This window comes from Antennarius striatus, chromosome 3 (genome assembly GCF_040054535.1).
Source record: "Antennarius striatus isolate MH-2024 chromosome 3, ASM4005453v1, whole genome shotgun sequence".
NCBI lineage: Eukaryota > Metazoa > Chordata > Actinopteri > Lophiiformes > Antennariidae > Antennarius > Antennarius striatus.
This window is the reverse complement of record NC_090778.1, coordinates 23,549,374-23,570,338: the sequence shown is the minus strand read 5'-3', so window position 1 is coordinate 23,570,338 and position 20,965 is coordinate 23,549,374. Positions and strand designations below refer to the sequence as shown.

At 40.0% G+C, this 20,965-nt stretch overlaps 1 protein-coding gene across 1 annotated transcript; it reads right to left on the bottom strand.

The window, feature by feature from the left end:
- Window positions 1-705: 705 nt before the first annotated feature.
- On the bottom strand, window positions 706-20,907 carry LOC137592259 (DNA repair protein XRCC4-like). The gene is made up of 7 exons (XM_068310289.1): window positions 20,787-20,907; window positions 17,081-17,233; window positions 15,829-16,028; window positions 8,986-9,152; window positions 7,933-8,097; window positions 6,852-6,952; window positions 706-4,136 (listed from the first exon to the last, which is right to left on the bottom strand). Exons 2-7 carry the CDS (start codon window positions 17,217-17,219, stop codon window positions 4,012-4,014), a joined length of 897 nt encoding a protein of 298 aa, XP_068166390.1. The 5' UTR covers window positions 17,220-17,233; window positions 20,787-20,907; the 3' UTR covers window positions 706-4,011.
- Between the last annotated feature and the right edge of the window lie 58 nt (window positions 20,908-20,965).

Sequence of the window (20,965 nt, the reverse complement as noted above, 5' to 3'; positions counted from 1 at the left end):
TGTCTCACCACAGCGCTGTTGCGGGAAAGCAGGAAGACTCCTGTCATTTCCCTGGACAGTGGGGATCCTACAGGTGCACGCAGTAAGTGAATGATGATGATAAGCAAGCGATGGAACAATTAATTTCAACTTGGCACAGCCCCTCGTCCATGGGAGCCATAAAAAAAACCTCCAATGGGAAGTCTGTATAGGTTCTCAGTTATCCAGGTCTCCAATGGGAACTCCATAGGGAAGAAACCACGATAAAAGGTCCTGTGATTCTAACTTCAGGGTTTTATTCTTTAATAATAATTTCCCCTCTAATCAAATACATGAGTGTTCTTATTGACAATAACCCACATGTAAACATAATGCCGCATTTGTTATCAACTGGTCATCATCCAACCCCAGATGAAACTCTCATGTGAACACATTGCATTGCATTCAGTCTCCATATAAAATTGGATGTTTTGAATTAAAGTTTAACTTATTTATAGGTATTTATTTTTTCATATCACACATTTGTCTCTTTTGTCTGGAAGACATCTTGATAAAAAGCCTATTGATTTTGATTGCTTTACTCTCAATATGATTTCATTTATTGTGATCAATGCAGACATTTGCCTCTTAAATTCATGGAGGATAAACAGTTCTGTGACTATTTGGAAACAAACTTTATTTACAACATTTATGACAGGGATAAATAAGTATTTTGTGAGACGGTTCAGGAAATATTTCTTTATTAAGATGAAATACAATAAAAGCTGAAACATTTACAATTTTTTTGGAATATAAACAAAAAAAAGAACTAGGAAGGTTTCTATCACATTTCTTTTCCTTCAGGGACGGAGTTCAGTCTCCTAACCTTTGGCATATTGTCTCCTGTCTTGCACTATGCCAGGCACTCATCTGTAATTCATCCTTACAAACTGATCGGGGCCTTCCCTTTATAAAATGCCTGATTGATGTGAGGTACATTGAAGAGAGTGTGACATTCCTGTGGGGATTATTAAACCAGCCAGCGAATGTTGTGGGATTATCCTGGCAGCCACCCGTGGTCTTCAGCTGAAATGTAGGTATCATCAGAATCATAACAGACAGCGGGAAGACCCAAATGTTAAAGGTAGAATGGTCAGATAAAAACTCAGGATAGGTCTCCATAGGTTCATTACTGTCAGTGTGAAGACACACTGTGATGACCTGAGGACCTAAAGCTGGTAGCAGGGGTAAAGGAAGAGGTGAGGAGGTGAAGATAGTGAAAGACAACATAACCCTATTAACCCCCAGCATCACAGCCCCCAGGTTTTTTGGGCCACAGAACATTTACAGAATGAAAGGGCAGATGGGAAAAGAAAGAAAACAAAGAGATTAAATTGTTCACAAAAATACTAGTTTACAAAAGGGAAATGAAAGATGTGGTGTGTCATTCATTTGCATGATGAAACAGGGAGGAAAACATCACATCTCAAGACATGATGAATAAGCAGCAGCAAAGCAGCCTTGGTGGTGACACCCTGTTTTCTGGGTGTAGCTGGTTGTTCCTCAGTAGTTGTTGCACTTAATCTGGTCTCACAAAGAGTCAGCGTTTAGGGGATTGGCAGTCACATCTGAGCTCAGGGCGAACTCTTAAGAGAAATTGCTTCCACACACTCTGATTCTCTGCCATGTCCTCCAAGTAATAAGCACCAATGTTATCAGTTTCTGAAGAACCACTAGGGGGTTTTGAGCCTGTTGTCTGTTGTCATATGACCACTGACGCATTTGGACAAAGATTTGATGGTAGAATCAAAACTGAGCAGTCAGTTTGATGCGTTTGGGAAAAGATAGCATCATCACTTGTTCTGTTTTGATTTATTGAATACGAGAAACGAGCAGCAAAACTCTCCTGTGAACTGTGGCAAGTAATTGTCATAGTTAAATCAAACCAGAGGGCCGTGCAAGCTCTGGCTTTCTGAAAACTGCTTTCACAATCTGAGACAAAATCTGGCATCAAATCTGCAGACACTTCCATAACAGTGTTGCCCAGTTGTTAATGTAGTTGTTGTGAATGCCAAGAGCGTTTAAATAGCTGTTAGCAGCTTGCCACAAACAGTACATGGATACCGATCAAGAGAACATTCTCACTTGAAAGCTTGATATTAAAGGCTTTAAACATGTCTGCCATGAGGATGTCACCTCATTGAAGAGAAAGGTGGAGTGAAGAGGGAAGAAAAAGAGGAGAGAGAAAAAGTTAGAGGCAATATATTGTTTGCGATAAACAAACCACATTTTGAGACATCATTTTACCCCCTCAGTCAATGCACATTGGAATAACAATTCAATATATTTATGTGATCTAAAAATGAAATTATTTTGCCCAAGATGTTCACATTAGCTCTTCAGAGAAAGAAATCTGGTCTTATTGATGTCATTGCTCAGAACAAAGCACCAAATGCAGAAGTCGTTTGTCATTTATCTATATACCAGACGGCACCTAAATATAACCGTGGGAGGATGTTGTAGTGTTTCTACAATAAAAGTAAGAAAGGTTATCATTCTGACAAAATGTGCCATACATTTGATGACAATGATGAAAACTTAAGACTGATGCTGGGATTTAATTCTTTGCTGTATCAGTAACTGATCTGTTTCAGAGACAGGATGACTGCCGGCAACTATGCCCAGAGGCTAGCAGATAAAAAAAAAGGCTGTGATGGGTGGGTGCCTCGGGTCATAAGTGATTTTCTCTGCTTTATAAAGAGATTGAATCTTTGAATATCTTTTAGATCTAGCAGTTTGCTGGTAATAGTTACAATCGTCTTCATTTTTTGTGTGTGTTTTTGTCGTATTCCTACGCAAAAAATATAACCTAAATGATTTCCACAAAAGCAGTACAGAGCATTTTAAACATGGTGATTGATGAACAAATGAAACCAGCTTTTCAAAGAAGTGCAGATTTTGTCTCCTCTTTTTGCTGATTAATTTTTCTGACTTCAAGTAATATTCCAAGACAACCCTAAGATATTTATACTCCCTGTCAGACTGTATAGGCTGTCCTTTGACGGTTTTCTGACAGGGTGTGGGTTCTTTCATAATATATGCTATGACGGCCTGAGCCTATTTGTAATCGTAAAGCCGTCCAAGTAATTCAGATCATTCTGGTGTAGTGAGTCAGTACAGTCTGAGAATTTGAGCAGCTGTTGAATGTTGACAGACCACACAACACTGTACGTTTGAGTCGGAAACTCAGTAGACAACTGTGGGAATAAAAACATTATCAGGAGGTAATTAATCTCTTAAACTGTCAGACACCAGAACATATTTATCAAGTTGAGATATTCACATCCATAGCAGCACGTTGTCAACTCTCCCAATAGAAATTGTTATTTTTCTGCTTTGCAAAATCATTCTTATAAAGCTCATCTATGTCCACTGCTAATAAAACATCTTAATTATTAAAGGGCTGCAGCAGAAACTTTGTATCTGGAGACTAGGTCCATATTTAAGATGAGTGTTGTGGTGAGGGAGAAACCAGTACTGTTGTACTTCCCTAACAACAAATGCAATCAATAATATAAGATCAAGAAAACATGGTAGATAATTACGGGGAAACGTGCAGAGCCCAGACCGGATACTGGTTGAGGCCAGGAAGTTTTTTGTTTTTTCTGTTATGCGAATGCTGACGACTAAATGATGATTCAGCATCTGGAGTGAAGATAAAAACTCAGTAGGGGACCACACATCTGTTAGTGGTGGTTTTTTAAACGTTTGTCTGAAGAGAGGAAGCCATGGATCAAATTTGAGGGCAAGGAGAAAAATGTTTAACAGACCAACAGTAAGCTTGAAATGCTTTTCCTTACACTGCTACAAATCCACAAAATTGATTCAGTGCACAAAAGAACAGATTACAATTTGACTGGAAGAAGACTGGAGATCTAAAAATCATCTCTTAATTCATAAACTGTCTTGTTCGGATACAGGTTTTCTCCTCTCTGTAAAGGCATGGTGTCGAGGGTTACATTTTTTGCACTGTTATCCAACTGATCTGCGACTTTATTCTTGGTCACAAGGATCTGGGCTATGGGTGTGGAAAGCCCTCTGCTTCCGTGTTGGCTGTTCGTCTTCATCATCAGAAAAAGTACAGCCCACAGAGATGCCATGACACAGCAGATCACGCCCTGCAACCAAGTGTAACAAATAAACATGGGTGGTTTAATTTAAAGGCCAAACTCACCATCTTCATTGCTTGAACTAATTCTCTCAGTGTTGGTTTTGGCACATTTGTGGAAGTTCTGGGGCTCCTATTGCCTGAGATGACCTTAGTTAACCCTGATCAACTCAATTCCTAAAGTCCTGAGACCTTTATCAGCTAAACCTATCTGGCATTCCACACAAGTCTGGTCACTTTGGGATTGAATCATTTAGAAATGCAGACAGACATAAAACACACCTGTTGCCCTTTAACAATGCTGCAAGCCTAGTTGAACTCAAAGATGGACCAGAATGAGAGGTGGCGGTAGAAACGTGAGACTGGATTGTCTGTCTGCTCTTTTATTACCAATACAGGAATTAGTGCCAAAGTGGATATTTGCTATAAAAATAAATAAATGGACTGGTTTACCGGCTTTACTTGGACTATCTGGCTAAAAAAGGCAATGCCTGTCATTTTATCGACTCCTTTATTCTGCTTTAGCAGCAACACCTTCTTCCATCTTTATCTCTTTTATCTTCAGTCAGCTAAGTGTGACTGATATGCTTTGTATATCCTCAAAGTCAGAAGCTAAACCTGGAGGCTAAACCTGGAAGGAGTCAAAGAGAGAGTTTCTTCTTTTGTTACAAATTCTTCTCCATCATTACTCTCTCTTATCAGGCGTCAACAATATGACAACACACCCAGAGGGTGCACTGGGACAGACCATGTCAAAGGGGGATTGCATACCCAACTATGATGGTTGAGTAGATTGTTGAATGCAAATAAAGCAAAAATCTTGCAGTGGTGCACACAGATTCAGATCTGGGTCAAACTTTACACTAGCCAAATGGGTGGCAACTTGAATTGAACAGCTTTACTTACTGTATTAAGTTTACTTAATATACTGTATGTGTTTACAGAATTCAGGTTGTCATAACTCACACCATATGTCTCAAGTTCACCAATGATTGTGATGGTGGTGGTGAATTAACTGATTGCTAAGGTTACTAAACTGAGGCTGCACAAATACAAAGCAGAAGTAACAATGCAGGCTTATTGTAAGAGCCATGACGTGAATTTATGGCTTTCTTCCATCACAGTGCTTAAGGCCAAGTGAGAAACGCCCAGAGAATCATTTGTTGGACTACTGCATTAGTGTAAATACTACAACAGTTTTGGAACACACACCCATAATGTTAGAAAGCTCAGATAAGCAGTAAGTGCCAAGTGAATTTCACTGACAAGCTGAAAACAAAAGAAAGCATTGTAAAGTGTTTCTGGACAACAACATTTGTGAGCAGAGACTCTTGCTGTGCAATCTACAACCTCCTTCCATCTTCAGTTAGGCCAAGCTGGGGAACAGAGGAAGGGAGGTCTTGTGTGTTTGTGTGTGTGTGTGTGTGTGTGTGTGTGTGTGTGTGTGTGTGTGTGTGTGTGTGTGTGTGTGTGTGTGTGTGTGTGTGTGTGTGTGTGTGTGTGTGTGTGTGTTTGTGTGTGTGTGTGTGTGTGTGTGCGTGCGTGCGTGCGTGCGTAAGAGAGAGAGTGTGCAACAATGAGAGCCAAACAACAGAACCTGTTTTAGTCACTGCAGTGTCAATGTGCTTTCTAACTCCTTTGTCCTATCGGGGGGTATGAGCTTGGCTCTGAGCACAAACACATCCATTGAGAGCGGGATTGGTGGGTTATCCTAGTCTATGGCAGCATTGCAGAAGATGGGGAGGTATGACTCAGCAGATGTGACATCACAGACTGCTCTGCATGATCAAGGAAGGGGGGAAGACCACCTCACTGCTGGCCGTGTTGAAGCAATCACAGCAGACTTCACCGGGTGGGTTTATGAGTCACTGATGAGTGTTTCCCAGAACTCGGCTACCCGAGGGTATACTCTTTGGTTAGTGCGCTCCTTTAAGTGAATTTTAAACCCCCTGCTTATATAATCAGTTAGATTCAACTGTCAACTTTATTGAACAGTAAAATCAGTTTGAGTAAGATTAAGGTTTCCTTTCAAGAGTTTAAATGGATGCTGAGTCACATCAAAACCTGTGACTTCACAAGTGAGTGTTGGGAATGGGCAAAAAATTGCCATGTTGAAAATGTCAACGCCCTGCATACAACATATGGAGCATGTTAGTGTAATATTGTATGTCGAATGTGTAGTCCATTGTGTCTGTGATTGTGCGTCACTGTCTCTATGGAGGTGAATAAGAAGGTCCTAAATGAGTTAAACAACTTGGCCCTGTTTCCAACCCTTTAACTGGTACATATCTTATTCTTAGCTCTGCATTTAATAGGCAGCAAACAGTCATAATGGCATTAAGTCTCCAGAATCTAAATGAATCTTAAACTGGGATCTATTATCATGATGTTTTTTTTATATTGCACTGGCTGGTTTCAGATTTATCTCTTATGAAAAACCTTCATTTCTTAATTCAGGGAAGTTTCAATGTTTATTATCACAGATATTGCTGTTGCAACATATTCTGACATAAAGATGAATACACTCTCGTTTCTTCATAAGAAGAATTTTTAATGGCCAATTATTCATTTTCAGTTTGCAAAGCACTGCTTGGTTAATAGGCTTAGCAGCTTTCACTTTTTCCGATTAGTGACTACATTCTTTACACCATACACACACCCACACACTCACATACACATACACACATGGACAAACACAGGCACACACAGACATACACGGACACACCTGTGATGAGGATGGTTGGCTCTTGAGATAGGTGGATGCTCCCAACTGTTTCCTTTCTTCCGTCCTGGCTGCCGTCTTCACCATGAGTTGTTTCGTTGTCACTAAAGGTCGTGTTTTATGTAGAGAAATTAGTGTGTGTGTGTGTGTGTGTGTGTGTGTGTGTGTGTGTGTGTGTGTGTGTGTGTGTGTGTGTGTGTGTGTATACCCGTGCGTGTTTGCGTGTGCAAGACCGTGGAAAAACAAAAAAGAAAAACATATTAACACATGAGTCTTTGGCTCGCCATCTTTCATAACCTTCTATTATACTGACCCCAAGGGACATCGCAAAGCCAGATATATGTGATGATGAATAAAATCCTCCAGACACTGCGCAAGTGCAATGAAAGAAGATATCACACAAGCTAGTGAACATCAGCAACCGTCTGTACTCTGGACGTGCCAAAGGTGTGGCACACACATACGCACATCTGACAGCACTGTGCATGACTTGCTTGGAAACCAAATTTGTAAGTGTGAAACCAAAGAAACGGCCTCTGTTGACTCTCAATACAAAGTTCTCACCAGCCAAGAATAAATGAAGTCAATGAAGTTCAGAGATACACTTGCTTTAGAAAAATTAGTCTAGCATGTGTAAATCACAAAACAAGACCCAAGCTGCAGCAATTACTGACAGTAAATGGATCATTACGTTTTTGATATGTGATCCTCGTGTCAGTTTTCCAATGGATTTGATGGTCAGGTTCACGTTTATAAATCTAAAGAGAATTAGCCGCTTTTTCTTTCCTCACATTTCAGTAAAAACAATATACAATATAATAAGTAAACTGGACTTCAGACTAAATGAGATATCTGATGACATCACCTTGGACTCCAGGGTTATGATGGGAAATTTCTGATGTTTCATAAGCCAAATAATTAATCAATACAATAACTAACAGATTATTCAATACTGAATGAATTTGGGTTTGTTTTTGGTTTGTTTTTCAGCGTTCAAGAAAACCCACTGATTTTAAAAAACTTTTTTTTCCTCTCAATTCATGGAAGAACATCACAGAATAAAAAGACACTTGGCCGTGCGGACCTTCCCCTCTGCTCCTCATCTCTCTGGCGATGATTGCTGTGTTGGAGCTGGCGGAAATCATCCTGCAGACCTCTGATCTTCGCCTTCTTCTCATTCAGCACCATGACAAAACGGGAGTACAGCTCCATCTCCAGTGTCTCTTTATCCTGAACCTGCTGCTCCAGCCTGGTAAGAAAAACATTCATTCATTCATTCATTTTCCAAATCCGCTTAATCCGCTAACGCAGGTCGCGGAGTGGCCAGTGCCTATCCTGGCAGTCTCAGGGCGTGAGGCGGGGGACACTCCGGGCATGACGCCAGTGCACCGCGGAGCCACATAGAAACAAACAAATCATTCACTCACACACTCACTCCTATGGTCAATTTGGGACCAGCCAATCAACCTGAAGCGCATGCTTTTGGAGGTGGGAGGAAGCCGGAGAACCCGGAGAGAACCCACGCAGACACGGGGAGAGCATGCGAACTCCGCACAGAGCGGGACTCGAACCCGGGTCCGCCGTGTTGCGTGGCAGCAGCGCTAACCACTGCGCCACCGTGCCGCCGGTAAGAAAAACAGACACGCAAAATCTTACAGCATATATAAGCAAAGGCACAAAAAAAAAAATATATATATATATATATGCAGGTAAATACTTGATATCTTCTAAGCATAACTTAGGAGAATAAATTATGCTGATATCTACGCTTTGCACAAATATAGATATAGGGAATGAAGACCCACATAAAAAAAAAAAACACAACGGGAATATATAGGATAAAGGACACAAAAATGAATCATTACAAGTTAGTTCCGAGAATCCCCAAGCCTAGACTGCAAAACAGGGTGGGACCCTCTGAGATGACTGACCAATGATGATGTTATATTGAATGAATGCACATAAAATGCTGGCAGAATCATGCAAAAGGCAAAAAAGTGCCTGCATGCAAACAAGACAATCAGCAAACAAATACCAGCACTGAAAATAAGATGACTTTTGTTGCACTTTTCATCTAAACTTGGTATTTGTTCCCCATAACATATACTTTCATCCCTACTTCCTATCTCTTCCTTACTGGTGAAGAATCCTCTGATGCTCCTGTTTCAGTCTGTGGTTCTCATCCAACAGCTTGCAATGATCTGAATCTAGATCCATACAGCGCTTTAGAGATTGACCAATCATCTCCCGGTTCAACTCTAGAGGGTCTGGAGCTGGCTGGAGCTCCACAGAACCCAAGGTCACCTGAAGAAAGGAGAGCAGAATAAGAAATATAAGAAAAGATATATTTTATATCAGATAAGGCAGAATAAGATCAAATAAGATGTTTTACTTGATGCACAAGGAGGCGGTAAAGTTGCCTCTGCAGGTTGACTGGCTTCACTATAAATGAACAGTTGATAAATACAGGAATAAAGACCTTCTTACTAAGCAGGCTCCTTTTATGCAGATAACACAGGTACAGGCACAACTTCTTTCTTTGAGCAAACCTGCCTGGGAGTAAACTAATGTACCGATTTAACAATAAATCTCCAAGATTACCATGGAAAAACAGTATAGAGATCCTCAAGAAGAAGCTGGCAGAAGATTAATTGGGAGCAGCAAAAAATTTTGACATGAGTAAGGGGCTGGAAAACCAAGGTTTAGTTTAAAGCAGTAAGCTAACGCTCAAATCCACAGTCATTCCTAAAACTGCTTACAGTGACAAATGAGTAAACACCTCAATGTCATTCCAAGACGTTCTACAATATAGAGGTGCTGAAAAACATTACATCATGTTTTCTTTGAAGCAGGAGACCAAAGATGACGAGGTGAGTTCTTCTGGTCACTGGTAAACTATGCAAGTGAACACATAGTTTCCTCTCTAGTGCTTCTTGTTGAAGACTCTTTGGAATCACAGGCAGGCTTCAGATATAATAAAACATTCCTCATTTGGTTTGCAGTTTGGCACCAAATCTCAGAGCAGGGAAGAGGCTCTGCAATACACCACAGACAAATGTAAGTCTGCTCATTGAAGATGTTGTATCGAGCAAATTTTCAACTGACAAGCACAATATGCTGCCTTGGAGATTCTCCCCTGCACACATGAACAGAGGTACTGATCATCATACACTGGGAAACCAGAAGGCAATGAGGTGCTAAATCTTCACTGTACTGCTTCAAGTCCGGAATCCCACCACAATAAAGCCGCCATCTTCAAAAGATCCCATAAAATTCTTGTCATTTTTGTCCTGGACCGAGGCTGTCCTGGCAAGCCACACAGCTGTTTTCCCCTCCACAGGTGAACCTAAACATGTGCCAATGAGTGGACGTCCACCTCACATCGCCACCACAGCCTTAATACCGCAACCGTAGACAGGTTCAAGTCAGTCTACTTCCTTGGTTCTTTGAAGTGTATTTTTCAATGTTGGATTTTGTTACTTCTTCCTCCATTCAGACATTTGTCCATACTACCATACCATACTACCATACCATACTCCATACTACCATACCATACTCCATAGCATTACAAAAAAACTGCAATGAAATACTGAAAATATTGGTTTTGCCAAATTCATAAATTTCTCCAGAGAAACATAAGATAATTTAAAAAAACAGGGAAACTAATCACTAGATAGTCCTTATAACATTTTGGCGACTGACAATATCGTTTTCAGAACCTTTTGTGTCAATAAGATGAATACGAATAGATGATTTGTGAAAACTCTTTTTGCATACCCACAAGGAAGTCAGAGATTAAACAACTGTCTACTTAATGGGATTGTGACACAGAGGAGACCACCCAGGATCTTAAGGGATAGAGGTTCCCAGGAACTCATAAAGATCCAGAGCAACATCAGGATGTCACAGTGATCCAGCACAGGCTCCTCTCGGCAATTTAGGGGGATTCTGTGTAACATGGAACTTCATTAGTCATAGACAAGTTGGCATGGCTGAAAGTCAGTGTTTGTGCAAGACTGTCCATTATTTAATAGAAACAATGAGACCAGTGTTAAGAGGCCCAGTAGAGATGGGTTATGTTTGGCTTGGTTACAATTGCAAATTTGAACAAGGTGCAAGTCATCAAGTCCACATGAAAGGAGCAACAACTTTCACACTACTGTAAACCACACATTACTAACTACATGGACACATGCTGAGGTGCACAAATAGTGGGGTGTGACAACTGTGACCGCCTGGATCTTTCTTAAAACCTGCCTTCTATCTCCTCCTCAAACCTCTCCTCTTCTTCTAGACGACAGTTATCTGGCAATAAATCAGCCACGTGACAAGGGATAATATGAGGGCTTTGGACTCTGACGTGCTGAGTTAACCAACGCTTTCACACTTACATGAGCATTGTAAAGTCCTACATTTACTGTACAAGTCTTACGTCATTGTAAACCCATTTTCCCATTGACAGCCTCTAAGACCATAAATCATCCTGACTAGCATGTTAACATAGCATTACCAGTTTAACACACCAGACACAGAGATGTAACCTGCTGAAAGCACAACCCTTATTTACTGGATTAACATTGTAAATGACACTTATCTGCTGTTTATTTCTTCTGCCCCTTCTTTTAAATTCCAGAGGCCGTGTGCTTCAATGTCTCTACTTCCAGGGTTTGTGAGAAGTCCTTCTACAGTAAACATGAGACATCCAGATCACCTTAGGTTTACCGTTTACATACTGTACAAGAAGCCTGGAAAGAGGAAAGATGTGCTCAACAAAATCAAACTTTGGACATGTGGACACCCAGTGAGCCAGTGCTCCTGATGAAGATCTTTTATTGATTTAAGTGTCTCGTTGCAAAACAGAAACAGGCTGAAAAGCTGGTTTTCTCTAAGGATCCACAGATAACGTTAAAGGTCAGTCTACACACTGTTTCCAGCTTCTGCCAAGGTGTGGGAGGTCAGACTGTCTGTCTGTGCTATACCACCCACCGCCACATTTTTCTACTAATGAGAAATAAATAAGTAGAAAAGCCATAGCTGCTGTTTCAATTTTCAAGAGTATTTGACACATGGCTTTATTGAAGATTTGGGCTGATTTATGACAAATGTATAGTGAGTGGAGCTAACAGAATATAAAAAGAGACAGAATAAGAAAAGTCATTGAGATAAAGGTCATGGCCTGGAAAACCCAGGAAAAAAAATAAAAATTTCAGAATGAGGAATATTTTGAACAACATAAAAAAACCAGACTAAACAAGTTGAAATTTAGATTTACTGAATTGCAAAAAAGTAAAAAATTTGTGCAACATGATGAAAGAGTGTTTGGTGCGCACACACGCACGCATTGACACACAAGTGCTTGTGTGGTCTGACTAAATGTTTGTGTGTATATCTCTATACAGATAGTGAGACCATATGGTCAAACCTGTGGACAAGACGAAAGTCAAAACAATAGTCCCAGTGAAAATGATACCATAACACACTGTGGGCACTGAACTTTACCTTATCTCACCGGTTGAGACACTGGCGTAGAGCAAACCCTAGCAAACCCTAGGGTCCTTGCAAACCCTAGGATTTGCGAGGAAGTGAGTGGGTGAGCACTGCGTCGACAAAAGAGGCAGTGTTCAATGATGGGCAAGGGTCTGGGATGTGTGGGCACTGAGCAGCTTCTCCCAACAGTTCTACGGTGCCCGTGCAGAGGCGTTAGGCCAGATAAAGAGCAGGAAGTGGGGGGGCGTATGCAGTCGCTTTGTCAGCGATAGCATGAATGTTCCCACAAACAAAGGGCATTCTTTGGCAAAGCATCAAATTAAGAACAGATATGGGAGGAAAAAGAACTTTAATTCCTGTAGGTGCCTGTGTAGGATACTTGGTCCAGACATGTCTGGAGCGAAGAGGGAATGCACGATTTAGTTTACTCACATTATTACTGAATCGACAAACCACATGTCAGAGAAAAACTACTACTCCTTGGGGGAATCTGTTGACTGTGACAGCAGGGGGGGGGTCTGTCAGTGGATTAGAGTCTTCAGGTTACAAATCTGGCACCCAGCTGTACCAGGATTAAGCAGACATGAAAAGCAGAACGGAAATTTAACAACAACAGTAAAAGCCAAGCATACAACCATCCAGCCATTAGCTATAACCGCATATCCTTTCTGGGGTTGCAAGACAGCAGAGCACCCTGGACAGATAGACAAATCATCACAGGGCTGACAATGAACCTTTCACATTCACACCTACGAGCAGAATAACTAGCTAATCTGGCTCGCATGTCTATGTACTGTGGGGGGAAGCTGGAGCACAAGAAGGGCGAACCCACACAGAAATGGGCAGAGCCATAAATGCCACATTTGAAGGTCTAGAGGTCTTTATTTGAACCAAAGACCCCTCTTGCTGTGAGAGGACTAACCACTGCCACATACAAGCCATTCATTCCAAATTTATCTTTTGTTGTTTGGTGGATTTTTCAAGGGGGGGGGGGGTTCTTTTTCTTTTCTTTAGTTAATGTAAAAAAAAGCCTTTTGGCCTCATGAGATTGAAATTATTATTTTCCGTTGACAGACCACATCTTCCTTTGATGCAAATGCTGCTTAACTGCAAAAGCAAAGTTCGACTCTTGGTATGTAAAGGTTATATCCTATGGAGAAATTATAGACAATAAAATAATTGGGGGGAAATTATAATAATTTGTCCCTATGACATAGACAAAAATTTAAGTATCTGACAGAAATATACTGTATATAGCATTGATATAGAATAATCCCTCATGCATTCTCGCATCAACATTCGCGACTTCACCTCATCGTGGATTTTTAGTAGGTAGTCACGTGATACTGTACGTGCACTCTATTGGCTGACGGCATCCGGAAGTGCACTACGTTCCGTGAGTCTCAGCAGCGCGCTTCTGTGAGACACAAAAGTGCTTTAAACAGTCAATAAGAGTGTGGGAAAAGGTCATACAGATAGAAAGTAGTTTAATATCAGTATGGGGAGGGTTGATTCACGTTTAAATTGCCGTAAATAATGAAATAAATAGTTTGTTGCTATATCGCGGAATTCGTTATTCGCAGGTGGTTCCTGGAAAGCATTAACCGCAAGTAAAGAGGGCGCACTGTATATGTGACCTAAATACAGTATTACATACATTAGTTTAAGTAGTTTGCGTCTTATTTTGATTGGCAGACATAAAGAACTGCTCTGTATGGGGTAATGTCAGGATTTTTATTTTTTTACAAAGACTTGAAGAGACATTAAAGAGGAGATAATGTCTAACCTAGTCAGCTAAATACCTGCTTAGTAGCAGTTTTAACAACAAACAACCAAATTACCTTTATCATTACAACTTCTAAGGTCATATTCATAAAATATTACTGTCAGTATAAGTTCACCACCTGTTTTGGTTCTAAACTCCTTTCTTCTTTTCCCAAAGGAAACTTGCCTCATTTTTAGTCATTCCTGTACCCTGAAATTATCTGCCTGGGAAAACGTTCTCCACATTTTAACCTGTGGCATGTTTTTTAAAAAAAGCAAAAAAGGTGGAGGAAAGAAAGGGTGAAAAAAAAACATAAGAAAAGAAGCAGGTGTGCGAAGAGACAGGTAGTTTGCACTTGATGCAAATAGTCTCACAAGTACATCTACCACACATGACTGTTAGCAACACTGTGAGTATGAATTGATTTTAAAAAGCTTCTTAATACCAAAACAGGAAGAATCCAATGCATCCAGACTCCATTCTGTCGTATATGGCTTCCCAAAGGCTGATAACCCCTTAAACCAACAATATGTCAGGGTACACACTTGTGTACTCAGAAACAGAAAGCCAGAGGGGCTTTTAAACAGAAAAGGAAAAAGGTTCCAATCAACTGCTGTTTAGCCTTGTTATATGGGAGTAACCTTGTCCATAAATCAGAACTTTATGGCGGTCTAACCAGTGTTCCTAACCCCCTGGCCTTCCACCCTTGGTCTACTCCACCTTCACAGCATATCCAGGACCCTGACTGACCCATTCCATAAAGCCAATAGCAATTGAAAAGAATAACTACGCTATGACCATGACCTACACTCCATCACACCTGTCACTCACTGGAAACTACATAAGAATCTAATGTCTGTCCAAGCATGTCCAATTTTTGTCAGTAACTCCTGAGTGACTTAAAACTCTCAATCCTTGGTCCCTAAATGTTTATGAGCAGTGGCTATCAGACAGCTACCTTGATTGCTACTCAACAAACTGATAAACTGAATGTCTCCTACCTGTGGCTCTTTCTACTGTGGCCTAAAGGCAACTTGGCTGTTCTAATTCTGCTACAATGTGGGGAGACCATAAAACCCTATCTTTTTAACAGCCCCCCATAAAATACAAGACTTCCTTTCTATTTTGTTGTATGTCGTTAGATGTATTTATCCTCTGGCAAAAGTCAAATCGACCGCATAGAAACTCCTACAATTTATTTTTAACAACAACAACCTTTATTCATGAAATGTTCTTCTTTCAGGTGGTCTATCATTACATGCATGATGTGTCCCAGACCAATGATGCAAAGGCCCCAACAACACTTCCAGCAAATATAATCCAACTGCGGAGCCTCAACAGAAAGTTGCTCCACAGCTACAGTTGGAGCACAGTCTTGTGCCATGAGCCAGGCAGGAGACGCAAGCAGTTCAAAGCTGCATAAATATTGGTGTGTTTCATCTGCAAGCAAGGACATTTAAGAACTGCTGTAATTTTGATTCTGTGCCACCCACAGGCAAACACGGTGATGTAAATGGAAGCAGAATGGCTGCTTTGAAAAATAAATTCATGAGCTTCATAGTTTGTCACCTGCAGAAAGAAGCCTTTTACTTGAACAATAAGCTGGATGATGTTGCCCTATAGCAAAGGTCAAGTCAGTTAAGACCTTTCTTAGATGGCCTTATAGACCACCCTGACAACTGGCTTTCATAACTATAAATGAAAAATCTATCCAAAGATTTTCCTCACCGAGATTTCATGGCTGATCTTCTGGTACGAGAGACAACAATGATCCGGAGAGAGGTGGAAGGAGTACTCTACCGATTGGCCTTGTCTCCGTCTTCCTTGTCCTCCTTTACCTCCTGTTAATGCTTGAAGAAGATCCTCCACATATTGCTCCCTTGTGACTCCCAGTCCATCAGCTTCACTTGTCACCTCATCTTCTGAAACTAGACACAGAGAATAATTTTCTAAACTTTGTCAAGTCATACAGCTACGAGAATCCTGACATTGGTCCAAAAACAGAATGCAGTGCAAAAATATGAACGTTAATCAAGCAGTTATATTTATTTGATGTATTTATAACACCAAATACATTAGTGACGAAGAAGAGATGTGATGCTTCGCAACACATTTAGCGACTAAGTGATTTCTGAGTGAAGAAATAACACAAACAAAAGTTCAACAATTAATGAGAAAAAACTTTTTTTTTAAAAATACATTCATACATTTTAAAATGTAAAAAAAAAAAATTAAATCTGTTTTTTAACATTGTCAAAAACATGGGAGTTGTGGAAATAATAAAATTGACATTCGGCTTATTCCATCTATTGCTGCAATAATAACTTAGTAATGCAAAAATGAAACTCAAAAGCAGATTGAAGGATGCATGCAGAGAAACAAAAGGGGAATGTCATCAGCTGTTGCACAGCTGCTCATGCTGAGTTCAGGGTCCCAATTAACATCAAACACTGAAGCACTGACGGCCAAGAAGCCTGAACATAGCTGTCACAACCCCATCTCTACCTGTCAGCTCTGCAGATGTACAGCAATAGAGAACGAGCGAGCAGTTACTTTCCAGGTGTCCCACAGGAGGACATATGTAACCACGCACAGTCATACACACACACAGACACAAATACGCACACACACACACACGCACAATCACACACATGGAGTATGACATGCACATACAAAGACATGCCTTGTGGGGTTTAATCACTACACACTATACACCTGTAAGCATTATGTGAGTGAAGAGGGATGATGAAACAAGGTCAGTGCTGTCCCTCTGGGTTAAAGGACCAATAGTTACAGCTTTATGAGAAGGTTCGGCCAGGTGCCACCAGAGTTAGTGCGATGAATGGCGAATCTGTTGGCAACACCTGTCTAATGGACGTTAAAAAGTCTTTTTAGTGCATATAAGAAGAAAACATGAAATGATTTGAAATAAACCAAATGGTTCTTGGGCCTCAGCCTTTCGCATTTCTGAAATTGTTACCTTCTCCGACCCATGCAGAGTCGCCATCGCTGAGAGATATTGTGAATCCGGAACCCAGGTCTACAGCCCAGTCCACACGTAGGAAGTATTCGGTGTCTGGATCAGTAGTTACAATGATGTGTCTGACTCTGCCACTCATGACCTGTGCAAAATCTAATATGGAAATAAAGACACTCTTAACAAAGCAGCATTATGATTCTTTTTCCCAGTAATGTGCTGATGTTAGAGTTACTGTAGGTCATGGTCGTCTATGGTAACTATTATGTCCTCAGACCCCCTTTGCAGAAAGCCCTCCAGTCAACCCAATTTAATATACTATACTGTGCAATTTTTCCAGTCTCATCAATGTGCTTCATTGTTATAGAACTTGAAATTATAATAAATGTCCCTGTGTGAGTCTTCAGTGGGGGGTCTCCCAAGTCAGTGAAAACACATGTCGTTTATTTAACAAGTTTGGCAGATTTCGGAACAGAAATGTGGGATCTAAGACAACCAGCAAGGTAATTATGCAATGTTGAAGATAAATAAAAGAACTTCTACTGAAAAGACCCAATTGTAGTCTGATTTTATGCAATGTCAACATTTATCTGCAGATGTATGACTTGCATGTGTCTTAAGGTGAGTCTGTCATAAATTCACACATCAAAAACGACATCTCAAAAGTTTGGACACTGAGATTTAAAGGTGGAAACAGTAATTTGGGAATGGAAAAGAGTGATTAGGTTATACAAACTCAAGTCACAGATTCTAAATTTTGATGAATAGTTCAGGCGAGATACGGCTTTTCCAGAATAATCCATCATAAAGACAAATTATAGGCCTGAAAGTCATTCAATAAATCACATGTATAGGATTGTATTCATGAAGGAGCAAGCCGTCAGTCATCTGCTTAAAAAAAATCCAACTCAAAGGCTAACTTGTACCATCTGCTCAAGCCACATTGAGGACATGAAAACCTGTGGGATCTATGTTGTTAGAATTACTTGATGTTGTGAAACTTAATCACTTTTTGCCAGTGAATGTTGAAAGCATGTTTGGTAACATAACCTTACCCTTAGACTAATGTCAGCTAACAGTCTTCTGTCACAAAAAAAATTCTGCAACAGATCAGTTACAAAAGATATTGATTCAAGGTTTACAGTAAGAAAAACGACAGTTTTCTGAAATTTTATTTTGGTTTACCACAAATACATCATGTGCATCCAGAGAGGGCTTGAGAAACTTTTACTTGATTACGGATGTCCAAGCCAGAACACATGATTACTGCTTCCACGTGAAGTGAGAGGTGAGTTTGGGTAGCTTCCCTCCTTAACTAACTTAACTACAGGGCAAAGCCTGTGGAGATTAAGGGAAAAGGACAGCTAAATTGGCAGTTAGCCAAGCTGGATATGTTGGAAAAATGAAAATGAGCCCCTTTGGACACTTGCTATAAGTTAGGATGTGACAGCAGTTTATTTCTTTGGTTTCTTTCTTTGTGTCCCCCACAATATATGCTGACAGAGCAGGTGGTCAAGGTTAGTCAGAATGAGGCATACAGCTGAGGTCTTACATACACATAGAAAAGTGACCCCTCCACACAGCTAAACCCCAATAATGAACTTCTAAACAGATTTATGTTGACCCTTTCTGCTTCGAGGAGGGGTGTGTCCAGGTTACGGGGCAGAGTATGATGAGGGAGCTGAAGGGTTCAACTTTAACCTCATAAAGAGAATCCAGCTACTCATTAGTTACTGTAACATCTGCAGCGTAGGGCCGACGGAAGATGACCCCATGGTAATGACAGAAGGACACTTCAATTAAGTCAACAGTGTTGTCTGTCAAGAATGGAAAAACTGCACTGCAACCTCTTTTTTTCCTTTGTGTAACTTTTCCTCCTACCGTTTCATTGTCATTTATTTAGCATATGAAAAATGTAAGACATCACCATACTTAAGAGTTGCTTAGCAAATGAGTCACAAAAGAATCCCAGTAATTGTGCATTTTGTGTTTTAAATGAGTTTATGCAGTGTAGAAACAGCCATGCTAGTGAACTGTCTCTTTCTTGGGCCCTTACAATTAGGCCAATCTCCTCACTGTCCTTTCACTGGACTTTCCCGTCGTATATTCTCCAATACTAGATGAAAAGAAGAGCTCTTCGGCAAGTCCACTGTCATCATGATCAGTCATGGATTAGAGCAGTGCTGCCCCAAACAGCAGAAATCTGCGCCACACCCTTTTACCATCATCATTTTGGGTATTTTGAATCACTTGATAAATAGAAAGTAAATACAGCACATTGTCAAATTAATCAAGGCATAAATTTATATCATCTCTGGGCTGGCATTTACCAACATCACATCAGAGGGCGCTTTAGTTAAGAGTCACTTCACCACTTCACCAATGCATGCTTCAACATAAATTTAACTTCCATTTAACCATGAACACCTTTAGTACATTTTATACTGTTTGCAGAAAGGACAGTAATGAAGGGGTAATGGTTTAGGATCATGCTTCATATTGTGTCATGTGACAAGACAAGCATTATTTAATGCAGAAACACTCTTTCTCTAAACTCCTCATAGAATGAGTTACGAGCTCTCACCATATCAGCAAAGGCATTTGAGATATATGACACAGAGTTAAACCTGCATTACCATCACTGACGATTTGTCTTCTTAGTGGAATCTCTGTTAGAACCACACACTATAAAGGGTGTGTTTACACTTTATAGTGTGTGGTACCTTGACATAATCTAGGTAAATAATTGTAACAAAAGTGATTGCTGTGATAACACTGTTCAACACCTTGGTGTCAAATAAGTCAGGGCAGATGATGGAAATGGAAGTGCTAATAGTGACAGCATAGTCTAAATGTAAAATTAGTATACGTATGTGAAATTAATGAATAATAGACTGTAACAACCATTACATTTTTACAGTTTAAATTTGGCTGCACAAACACAACGACTAATAATTTCACAAATACAAAATGTACCAAGGAATCCAAAACCAAAAGTGAGCCCAACATAACAACAATAACACAAACTTCAGTTCTACAGTAAACCCACTGACGAGAGGAATAATTTCAAATTGCCGATCCTTTAAATTTAGATACAGATTGCAAACTTTCAAAAGTTGCCCTCCTGACCTCAGTTCTTCTGTATAACTCTGCATTCAGCTGCCATACAGCTAGCTATTTCTGTACCACCACTTTGAAAACAGCGGTGGTACAGTGCAATAAGTTGTTTGACCATGTGCAAATCCTGCAGTAAATACATCATAACCATTTAACGAAACATGACTTAAATCACTTTGATTTTTTTGTATATGCGTACGAAAACAGGAACAGAGGAGTGTCTAACAAACAATCACAAAGAAAGCACAGGATAAGAACAGTCAAATTTACTTTGATTTGTCCTAAGATTCATGTTCAAGAAAGTGCTGTCATGAATGCCGCAGACAGTTTTATTATACTGTATGTGACGTTACTTTCTGATACTCCTATACTGTTTTATCTTACAGACGTTCATTCATCTTTCTTCACTATATCAAATAAATTATTCACACTTTAAATACATTATACATTATTACTGCACCTTGTTTCTGTAAACGTTGTCTAACTAGCTAGCTTACTTCTAGAATAACCAAAGTAAATCGTAATATTATCTATAAATATTATCACTATATCTAATTTTGATGTTGGAAGCATTTTCCGGAAAAATACTTACATTATAATGTCGGCTAACTAATGTGCATACAAAAGAAGCAACTTTTGTATTATGTTGACATAATTTTTAACTCAAATGACAGCACTGCTGGAGTCGGACGATTCAACTTTCAACCCCCGGGGTCTCAGCCAATCAGCAAACGAAGTTGTTGTTTTTTTTTTAAGACGAACGTCATTTCG

Excerpts from the sequence above, each read along its gene's own strand:
- LOC137592259 (XM_068310289.1), bottom strand. The coding sequence starts at position 17,219 with ATGAGTGGCAGAGTCAGACACATCATTGTAACTACTGATCCAGACACC. Across the intron at positions 16,029-17,080 it reads CTCTGCATGGGTCGGAGAAG|TTTCAGAAGATGAGGTGACA; the intron begins GTAACAATTTCA and ends CTCTGTGTCTAG. Across the intron at positions 4,137-6,851 it reads GCCAACCATCCTCATCACAG|GGCGTGATCTGCTGTGTCAT; the intron begins GTGTGTCCGTGT and ends ACTTGGTTGCAG.